Raw genomic sequence first — 11,126 nt, 5'->3', positions numbered from 1 at the left:
TGATGTCTTGTCTCGGGCATTGCGGGCTGCGTGTGCCGCCGGTGAGTTGGGGGCCTATGTCCCAACTCCAGGGGCCCAGCCGATATCACACCTACTATTTGCCGATGACTGTCTCCTCCTGACCCGGGCTCGCGTAGCTGATGCTCTGGCTATCAGGAGGGTGGTGGGTGCCTATTGCACGGTATCCGGTCAGAGAGTGAATGGCCAGAAATCCTCCATCTCTTTTAGCCCTAGCACACCACTCAGGGTTCGACGGGGGATTCGGGAGATTCTGGAGATGCCTGAGCAGGATGGGACCTGGACCTATCTGGGTGTTCCGATCTTGGGCAGGAGATTGCGAGTTTCTGAGTGCACCGGGATGGTGCAGCGGGTTCAGAGCAGACTAGAGGGCTGGCGGGCAGCGTCCCTGTCTATGATGGGCAGAGTTATGCTGATTCGAGCTGTTCTGGGCTCCATGCCCATTTATCTTATGGCAAATACGGTGGTCCCAAGGTCTGTCTTATTGAAGATTGAGCGACTTCTTCGGGGCTTCTTATGGGGCTCACATGGAGGGGGTCGTGGGGTGCACATGGTGGCATGGGAGCGCATCTGCCTCCCCCTCAGGGAGGGTGGTCTAGGGGTGGTGTCTCTCCTAGAGAGACGAGAGCTACTTCTTGCCCAGCATGCTTCCCGTCTTATCTTGGAGCCGCAGGGGCTCTGGAGCCGGATTATGACTATCCGTTATGGGGGGGCAAGCCTGGAGGGCTGGACCCGAGGAGGGCGGAGATGCTCCTTTCTATGGCGTGAGATAGCGACGTACTTGCCATTGGTGTCGAGTCACACCCGTTGGCTGATAGGCGACGGACGTAGCATCGATGTAGCTGGAGACCCATGGGTCGACGGCCTCCCGCTGCGACTTTGGCCGACTATGGTTAGTGTCGAGGCTGGGGTGGGTCTGCGGGTTTGTGATCTCATGACCCCCGGGGTGGCTGGTTGGGATGAGACTCAGTTGGCCCGTTTTTTCGGGCAGTTTTTGGCGGAGCGGGTTCGCTCACTACCGTTACCACAGAGTGGCGGACCAGATGTACGTGTGTGGGGTTCCTCGACCAGATCTAGGGTCAGGATGGGCGATCTCTCCCATATCCTGCGGCTGGATTGTGAGCCTGGCCCGGATTTTGCCTGGATCTGGCGATTGGGGCTCCACCCGAGGGTCGCGTTGTTCCTCTGGAAGATGGCCTGGGACCGCCTTCCTACGAGAGCTGTACTCGCAGGTCGAGGAGTGAGGATCCCATCGGTGTGTGGGGCTTGTGGTGTGGCCGAGACGGTGGACCATGCCCTGTTTCGGTGCACATGGGCTAGGGGCACTTGGCGGTTGGCAGGGGTTCCACCGGTGGTATGGCGATGTAGGGACCTGTTCTTACAGGCCATGCGTCAGGGATCGGAGTCCTTGGTGCTGCGTCAGGAGGCTGTCCGAGCTACCTGTATTGCCTACCAGATCTGGTTGGCCAGGAATGCTCGTACTTTCAGCGAACGACGTATGTCGCCGCGATTTGTTGTCGAGAGTGCCCGCGCTCAGGCGGCGGAGCTGTGTTACACTATCCCTGCTGGAGGGACCTTGATAGCTCGGGACACCTGGGGTTCCCACTCTGCTTCGGCAGCCTCTCGTACGGTGTTTTTCACCTGGGAGTCCCCACCCCCGAGTTTCCTCAAGGTCAACTTTGATGGGTCTGTTTTGGATGGGGGCACGCGGGGAGGCGCGGGTTTTGTTATCCGGGACCCGTGTGCTAGGGTTGTGGCTGCCGGTGGCAGTCAGTTATTTGACACTTCAGTTCCCAGCGCGGAGCTGACAGCAGCCTGGGCAGGCCTTCGCCATGCCCGGTGTGTCTTACGGGCCAGGTCCATTATCCTGGAGGGTGACTCAGCCACCATTGTCAGTTGGATCCAGGGGGGTCCAAGGCGTGGCGGGTGTGACCATCCCTTGCTTCGTGACATTTGGGTTATGGCGAGGGATGGATGGGCCTTTCGGGCCAAGCACATTTACCGTGAAGGTAATGCTGCTGCGGATTGGGTAGCTGCGTATGTAGCGTCTCACTCCGGAAGCACCTTATGGAGTGGCGATGGGGAGGTGCCTCTGGCACTCCGAGGTATTTTATTTTCTGACTTTATTGGGTGTATCCGGTCTCGTCAGGTCTGATCCACCCGCATTAGCAAAAAAAAAAAAAAAAAAAAAGGGGTAACTAAAATCGCTCACAACCCCTTGCGCTCTCGTTGGAGTGGGATGGTGGATTGGCCCATCTTTTTGTTGTCTTTTTTTTTTTTTTTTTTTTTACATCGGCGCCTCACACACATTGGTTGTGAGTGCAGCCCGAGAAGTCATAAAGTAAGAGACATTGCAATGGAAGTGGGATAAAGTCATAGTTTTTTCAGATGAAATCTCTGGAGTGTCGAGCTGTATAGGAAGCCATCCAATCCGCATCACTGTTGGCCTCTCTATAAGCATGAGTAGTCCGAGAGACGGCGCACGAGCCCAAAAGGTGGCGGATGTTGAAGAGCAGCCACATCCCTCCGGTAGCCCGTCTGGAGCTCTGGATCCATACGATCACCATGGCAGAGTTTCCCTCAAGGATGATTCGGTCTGCCCCCAGTCTACTCCTTGCGTGCGAGACTTCCTCCCAAGCAGATCGGCATCCTACATGATAATGTGTGAAATTCGAACAAGGGTAAAAGTTCACAGTATCTGATAATTGTTAAGCAAAGCCTACATGATTACATAACCATGATTAAATGCCTAAGCTGACATTTTGTGCATAATTTGGTCAGTCACTATTCATGAATTTGTCCCCGAGAGAAGAACAGCATCGTGGCTGGTGTATGCGTCTCCCCCAAAATAAAATTGCGAAAGGTCTATCCTGTGAGCTAAGCTGTGTATTATACATAGTTCACGCTGTTCCGGATTGGTTATTCAGCCTTTCGTCAAACTAAAGAATCCATTACTAGGAAGGGAGCTTACTAAAGTATTTATGCCGCTTGCTACGAACTATATTCTTAGAGTAAGGACCGCGCAAGCAATTCAACAAGATTTGCAGAGGACGTCAAAACATATTTTGATAATTTTCATATATCCTGTCTGACTGGTATTCTCTTTTGTCAAACCAAATAATGCATTTCCTAATATCACAGCAATGGATGAGAGAGCTCATTGAAGTTAGGGGCAACAATACTTATCTTTTTGATCCGTTTAACTTGATTCAACTCAATATAGATTGGATCGAGCTTTTTATTTAATAAAATGATCAAATTTAGGTCTGAATTTTTGACTTGCTAAATAAACAAATTGGATTCAGGTTGATAAATTTTTGATCTATTCCATATCCGACGACGTGACAAATTGAAGTCTCAATGCTAGTTCTATTAACTAGATCCGGAGCAGGGTGATCACGCATGCAAGTCCCCGCTTTCTAGAAACCAAGAGCAATTAGTCGCGAGCATTACTATTCTTCAATTTGAACTGTATCTTGCGTCATATAAGAAATCTCTAGTCCTCACTTCACCCAAACTAGGAAAATGTGAGTTCTGGCTTCCCCAAACTCTAATATTGACAACACGAGGCTAAACTTCTAGGAGAGACGTAGAGTTCTCTGCAGACGTTCAGATTTTTCTACTAATCCTCGAGCCCTGAAAACACCCAAATGCTTTTGAAAGCCTAGGCAATTCTGTAACATCTTTTCAAAGAGTTAAAAAAAAAAAAAAAAAAAGCTAGAGAACATTTCTGATGGTTGGTTGTATGCAAGCGGACTAATCCTAGACTTAATTCTACTACTAGACTCTAAAGGCTCGTTTGGTTCGTGAAAAGCATTTTTTCTCTTAGAAATATGATTCTTGAAAAACAGATTTCTAAAAAAGAATGCCTGAAAAAATACTTTTGGCATGTTGAATCGACAATGGGAAAGTGACCGATTTTTAGAGTACTTATGTTTGGTTGACCATCCTCTTTTCTAAAAAAATTATGTGTAATTTCTATTATACCCTTAATAAAAATTAGGTCTTTAATGTCTCTTTAATGTTGGAGGGCTTTTTTTGGAAAAAAATAAAAATGGAGTGATTTCCGGCTCACGGGAAAGTAACTTTCCTATGTTTTTCATGGAAAAGATTTTTTCATAAAACGTAGGAATTATATTTCCACGGGAATATAACTTTTCTATCTCCCTCCTTTAAAAACTCCAACCAAATAAGAGACATCTCATTACTTTTCCGTTGACCATACTTTTCCTCTTTCTTTTTCCGCGAACCAAACGAGCTCTAAAAAAAAAACGGTCCAACCTCTCTACTTCCACCGAATACAAGTTAGCTTCCGACCACTAATGTGCTTTAAACCTATTAGATGTGAGGATGTGGGTCATGATTGCCAAAGATGTGGCACTAGCCTAGCCAAAGATCTTGCTAAAGTGGACAGGCCGACTCAGCTGCCCAAGACAGTTTGGATCTTGCAAGTTTTGGACAAAAGAAAAATTCGAACTCCATCGCATTCAGCTTTGTTTCCCCACACCACACCATTTGGGCTGAAGTTTACCACGCCCTTAGTTTGATAAATAAACAACTTCGCGACTATTTTATCTTACTAATGTCCAAAACTTTATTCATTTCAGTTACTGGTTCCACAGTCCAATCATAAGTCGCAAACAATATAATCAAATGGCCTCATGAGGTAACAACAAATATAGGATGAAGTCCCTGGTATCTCCCAACGGTTCGACACAATACCCATATACAAAACCAATCAAAACCATCCAATAAGCATGATAAAATAGTACAACTTTGCATACGAAAGAAGAAAAGTTGAACACATTAAGAGGTACCCTTTATGACAACAACTGGGCAGCTGACATGATTGATACAGAAGTTGCTTACACTTCCCAGAAACATCCTGCAATCACAAGGGAGATATAACATGCTTAGTAGATCAGAATATGAGGAGACAAACTTTGTTTTTAATCAGAACACTACATTATATTTTGCAGATATCTAACATGCAAAAGTGTCCTATATGGTTCTCTTTCGACACAGCATTTGCAAGCTAAAACTATAAGATAATAGCTCGAGGCAAAACCAACTGAGAACCAATCTGATTGACAGGACAATTCCTATCATAGCTCCATCGTATACTGCAAGTTAAAATGATTCCCAGCTATCTACTGTAAAATTCTTATATTGGCAAGTTAAGTCTACGTGCATTTCAGGATGCTACTAAGTGAAACGTCACGTGCATAAATAGCACCTTTATTGGAGATGAAAATTAGAACTATCAATAAGTATTCAACCCACTGGCCTTCCATGGGCCTTCTTTTTTTTTTTAAAGTTTTATTAATTTCTTTAGGATGAAATTTCTGTCCAGAAATAATTTATAAGAAATGGAACGAATGCTTTATAAACTATGTAAAACTGATATTAAATTAATATGCATCCTCCACCACCACTAACTAGAGCATTCACCAGTTCATTTGCCAAAGAAAAATATTCAGGATAACCTCTCCGATTTTGATTTTTTAACCATTTCCAAGAGTTTCTTCTCCTTCTCCACGTTGTGTTGGCCAAATCCAGTAGCTCATATCACTCAAAAGTCCTTTTGATTATGAGGCTAAAGCCCGAAAAGACTAGTAGCACACAGTAAAGGATAAAAAAAAAGCCCAATGCACGAGGCTCCTGCCACTGTGGGGTCTGTGGAAGGCCAGATTTACGCAGCCTTATCTCTACATGTGGGAAAACTATTTCCGTGTTTCGAACCTGTGATGCCTAGGACACAATGGAGCAACCCTACCAGCACTAAAGCTCACCCTCGAGCATACTATAATATATAAGTGCAAAATTTTGACTCTTCAGCCTTCACTATTTCAAAATCCAACAAACCTATGTTGCATTCTAATTTATCATTTTTCTTCATGAGTAACAATGTCTTACTATCATATTTGCTGGATAACTTATACTTAGTGCCTCTTTAAGCATCATATGCATGCTTTTGAGCAAATAAATTCACTCTGCAATGAAAAGCAAACGCTCACATGAGCTATACAAGACACCTCACCTGTGACTTCAAGAACAATAAGACAATAAGATGATAAAGAAAACCTTTCACTACTTACTAGGTTTTGCCTTTATTTCCTTTAACAAATGATTCATTAAAGTAGCATAGCTGGTCTCACTGAAAGCTATACCATCTATTACTACACTAGAAAGGTGGTATAAGCATCAAGTTTATAAATAGGAAACAAAAGCATGCAGCAAAATGAACTATTATACTTTCAAGCAACATTATTAAGCTTGCATATCACTGCATTCATAGAATAAAATTTCAGAAAGGGAGAAAAACAACCAGATGATCATCGCAAGTAACAATTATGAAATAATTTCAAAATATCCACCTAGAGAGTAATGCATCTTGGTGAGACAACTATAGGATGCTTTTCATGCACAAAGGGATCAATCCATCGGCATGAGTTTAATATGAGCTTCCACAAGCCATTGTGAGTATTTGAAAGAGCTCGTTCTTTCATGAAGTGAAGCAAAATCATGATTAAGAATGATAAAAAATTGAAATTGACTACCCTTTTCAATCTGTTTGACAAGGAGATAATTAAAAACCCTTTCTTTTACAATTTATCACAACCCCACTCACATCTGTTATATGAGAGCACAATTCACCACTTCTAACCTTTTCTTGCTCTTGGAGAAAATGAAGCCACCTACAACCCTCCTATATATGAAGGCTTTTTTCTCAATAAGCTAAACCGTAACTTTTTCTATAAATCCTTGTCATCTGTGTCATTTATGATTATAATACTCCACATCTATTTTGAGAGGGGTGAGTCGTGGTATAATAGCAAGGTTGCTCCATTGTGACTTAGAAGTCGTGGGTTCAAAACACAAAAATAGCCTCTCCTCTTGCGGAGGTAAAACTGTGTACATTTGACACTCCCTAGATCCCACAATAGCAGGAGCTTCATGCATGGGCCGCTATTTTTTACTCCATTTCTATATTGAGAGAAGAAGTCTTTTTCTCTCTCTCTCTCTCAATGAACCACAATAGGTTTACCCATTATGATCATGCATCATCGCAGCCTCTCACCCTTTCACATCACTAACATGCATCACACATACCCATCACCAATATATAGCATTTAAGAAACCACAACTTATGTTCTAGGAACAAGTTTGAAAATGAAAATGAAATGACCTTCATTAAAATTTGTGTTCAAATTCATGATTTACCTAGATCATGAATGTGGAGTTATTTTCATTTATTAGGCCCTTAGTCTTAAGTTATAGTGCTATTTTATTTTTCACAGCACAAACTAGAAGATCTAATATTAAATACAAAGGGTTTAGATAAGTTATTAGATTAGTTAATTATGCGGCAACTTAAGCTATATTGTCATATCATCAGCTTAAATAAGTTGTAGGTCCTTTACAAGGGTTGACCACTGGGAGTGAAGGAACAAGAAAGAGAAGACAGAAGCATACACCTTCTGACTTAGGCATCTATAAGCTCCTCTTCGCCTGCCCAGTTCCCTTCTTTCCTAGTAAGACTAGGGCTGGTCATTGAGGACGCAATTTTGTTCTGATTTTGTTTTTGTTCTCCTTTCTCGCCTTTTGTTTTGTTACGGTACAGTTATTAATTGAGTCTGCACCTTGACTGGCACAGTAGTGGCACTTGCATGTTAAAGATCCCAAGAATTTAGGGTTTTCTTCTTTCTCTGATCCTTCAGTGCTTCATCTTTAACTCTCCTTCTCAAATTTCTTTTATTCAATTCTCTACCTGGTTATCTCCTTTCTTCTCTTTCACATTTCCTCTTACTCCTTTTTTGCAGTTATCACAGTCTATAAGAGAGGAAATTTAGACCAGACCTGATCTGAAATCAATTATGCAATTAAAATTTCTTCTACATCGTCAGAACTAGGGAGCTGCATTAGTTGGTATCAGAACATCTGATCCTGAAGCAAATGTACTTTTCTTGATAACAATCAACCATGCTGTGATTGTTAAGCGTGATAATTAACTTCAAAAAACAAGAAACAAAATTACAAGGCATGGAATAACAACTGGGCAACCTGAAGAACAGAAATGCAAATGCCTACCAAACACACAGTGCAAGCAATGCATATGGATGCGTGCATGTATGCATGGATGTGTGTGTATATCTTATGTTAAGTATTTCCAATGTTGAAGTGTTAAAATTAGGACATTTTGACACTGGACAGATGTGCAAAACATTGTTTACTGGATTATCAAATAAAAATTACGCATAAGTCACATAATATAGATTATATGGCTGAAATTTTCATCATACATCACGAAATAACTGCTCCTACAATGATTGACTTGAAGATATGCTCCTGAGCATAGGAGTTCTATATCTGAAAACTCTAATTAACATGACAATGCACAGTACTAAATATTGCTCCCCCTCATGCTCAAATAATCTAATAAATAGCAAAGGAAGTAAGCAAAAATTAGAAGCCTAAATATGTCTCTTAATGCTTTGACAGGTGTGTCGATTGAGTTAGGTTGCCATTTCCACATACAATGTATGATACAGTTAACATAGAAATGGTTGTCTACGGCAACAGAAGCAATGGTGTAAAATACAGCAAATCTTAAATATCGACAATGCAACAGAACTCCATCTTTTCAGTTAGAACATAAATATATTGCAGTAATATACATTATTTGAAATGTTAACATAATATAAAATAAAATGATGGGATTATTTAATATGAATTCTAATATTAGAAGAAAAAACTTCTGGGGACCCTAAACTATCTAAACTGTCCTTTAACTAAATATTGACTCATGAAGAAATCCTGCATTGACTTCAAAACATCCTACTCTAAATAATTGCTTGCATGCCAATCCAGTTGGCATACTGATATTGTCCAGTTAACTGGCCTGCGTCAGCTCCTCATCTTGAAGAAAACTAACACTCTCATTGATTGCTTCTTAAGTGCCACACCATCAAACTTCTTTTTGAGCTGACAGAAAACTTGACAGGAGAAACATATGGAAAATTCTCACTGCTGGCTCTTTGTAACCAATCCATTCTTCAATCATTTACCTCATATCTGAGATCTCCTTCCATGCTCTTCTATCCATATGTTTTGTTTTCCCAGTGAATAATGATCCTTATTTTGTTTAAGCCAAGGATTCAAGTGCCAGTGCTGCTGCCAGCGAATGTCCTGGCCAGCACATGAAATTTTCTGGTGTGCTGGTGTTGATTGACACATGCTGCACCCTGCCAAATCAAGGGAAAAATAAAAAAGGCTTTTTTCTCAATACCAACACATGTCAAGTCATACTGAACCAGCGCAAGTCCGTACGGGCTGGCACAATTTAATATCTTGGGATGCACAGGGTATCGTGGCACACATGCATGCCCAATGCAGGCACCAGCGCAACATAACACGAAACAGTTGGTAAAAACCGGCACTTGAATCCTTGGTTTCAATTCAGCAAACATTTAGTTTATAATTTGCCTCACCTGAGCATATTGATATCAGAGTTTGATCATGTTAGGACAAGATCATAGTTGTTAAAAAAAGTTCTTTCATTGACAAAAAAAGTTTAAACCAATAAATCAAAGCACAACAGAGAGATACATTTTTGCCTTAACTTTAAAACTTCATGTAATTTAATCAAATCCTGTATTTTCAAAAATTCTAAGTATAAAAGTAAAATAACAGGAAAAAGAAACTAACGAAACGAATATATTATCAGCTGATTTTTATATACAATTCAGAACTGGATAGCAAATTCTCATACCACTTCACGGTGACTCAAAAAGTTATAGAAATACTTATAAAGTATTAACCAATATCAAAGTTAAATCACCTCTTGATCGGACCATAAGCACGGCATCCCATAACAAGCAGATCTGCATGCAAATTGGAAGTGACATCGCAGATCATCTCCTTTGGATCACCCACCACCACTTGGGTTTTCACATTCGCCTTTTTTTAACAAAATATCCCAATTCCAATCAACTTTAAACGTGAAATACAAATAAAAGAAAGCGAACGGATTATCATAGAATTAAATCAACAATATCTCACATTTTTCTCAGCACATATCTTCAGGGCATGATCCATAATCGCCTCGGTAATCCTTCTCTGGTGCGCCTCAATTGCCGCTGCGAAGGCCGGCACCTGCACATGACCTAATACCAAAGCAACGATCAAATTAAAACCGATTAAAAACGAAACAAAACAGGGTAAAGAAATCGGAAGCAAGATGGGGGGGAAGGGATGGGGATTTCGTACTGGGGCCGCCGAAGGGGATAGATCCGGGGTTGAGGCCGGCGGCGATGGAAAGCGGGGACTGGACGTGGAGAACGACGAAGGTGCCGGGCTCGCCCTGGGCCTCGCCGGCGGCCGCAGGGTCGCCGCCAGCGGGGCGGAGGGAGAGGTTCTGGAGGGCCCATCGGAGGGCGTTCATGCTCTCCTCGCTGCCGTCGACAGCGACGACCACGCAGCCGAGGTTGCCGGTCGCCATGGCGAAGGCCGGGAAAGCAGGGAGACGGATGTGAGGAGGGGCGATCGGAGATAGGAAGAGGTCACGAGCCCTGACGCCATTCCTATATCTCTCTCAATCATTGACGCATTTGTTTCACCGTAGATGTGTAGTGATTTCATTTGGTGGAGAAATAATTACCAACCTTGAGCGCACGGAATCACCGTACTATAGCCAATCACGACCGTTGGTTCTTAGGATGATATAATAAGGTACACGTTTGCTGAACGAGGCTCATAAAAAACTAATAGCGGCTGCACCGTGCATACGATATATTTAAGCTTGATGGATGGCAAGTTTGCATCTTTCACGTAATCTAAGGATAGTGACGGTAGGTCTTAGTCAAACAGTTAGCTTAAGCTCAACGAGGGGACTAAAATGCTAAATTGCCCTCGCCTGAAATATTTTACAGCTCTATCACTCTGGTGAATATGTCGGATGAAACAGTAAATCCGTACCAAAATTTTTATATAGTATTTTGTTTTTTCGGTTTTGTTGGTTGCATCCACATCCGTTATGTGTGAGCCGCTATTGTACCAAAAAAATGAATATATTTTTATTTTTTCACAAAATTTTAGTTTTATAACCA

General features: G+C 42.3%; 1 protein-coding gene across 1 annotated transcript; it reads right to left on the bottom strand.

The window, feature by feature from the left end:
• Positions 1-4,587: 4,587 nt before the first annotated feature.
• On the bottom strand, positions 4,588-10,630 carry LOC103695443 (universal stress protein PHOS34). Its single transcript, XM_008776776.2, has 4 exons — positions 10,288-10,630; positions 10,081-10,184; positions 9,860-9,978; positions 4,588-4,903 (listed from the first exon to the last, which is right to left on the bottom strand). The coding sequence occupies exons 1-4, from the start codon at positions 10,517-10,519 to the stop codon at positions 4,825-4,827; spliced, it is 534 nt and encodes a 177-aa protein (XP_008774998.2). The 5' UTR covers positions 10,520-10,630; the 3' UTR covers positions 4,588-4,824.
• Between the last annotated feature and the right edge of the window lie 496 nt (positions 10,631-11,126).

This window comes from Phoenix dactylifera, chromosome 15 (genome assembly GCF_009389715.1).
Source record: "Phoenix dactylifera cultivar Barhee BC4 chromosome 15, palm_55x_up_171113_PBpolish2nd_filt_p, whole genome shotgun sequence".
Taxonomy (NCBI): Eukaryota; Viridiplantae; Streptophyta; class Magnoliopsida; order Arecales; family Arecaceae; genus Phoenix; species Phoenix dactylifera.
Note: the sequence above shows the minus strand (reverse complement) of the source record. Positions and strands in the feature narration are given on the sequence as shown.

Bases quoted from the DNA above. Each gene is read 5' to 3' on its own strand.
- LOC103695443 (XM_008776776.2), bottom strand. From the start codon at position 10,519: ATGGCGACCGGCAACCTCGGCTGCGTGGTCGTCGCTGTCGACGGCAGC. The intron at 10,185-10,287 runs GTACGAAATCCC...CTTTGGTATTAG, and splicing joins TATCCCCTTCGGCGGCCCCA to GTCATGTGCAGGTGCCGGCC. The intron at 9,979-10,080 runs GTGAGATATTGT...TGTTAAAAAAAG, and splicing joins AGATATGTGCTGAGAAAAAT to GCGAATGTGAAAACCCAAGT.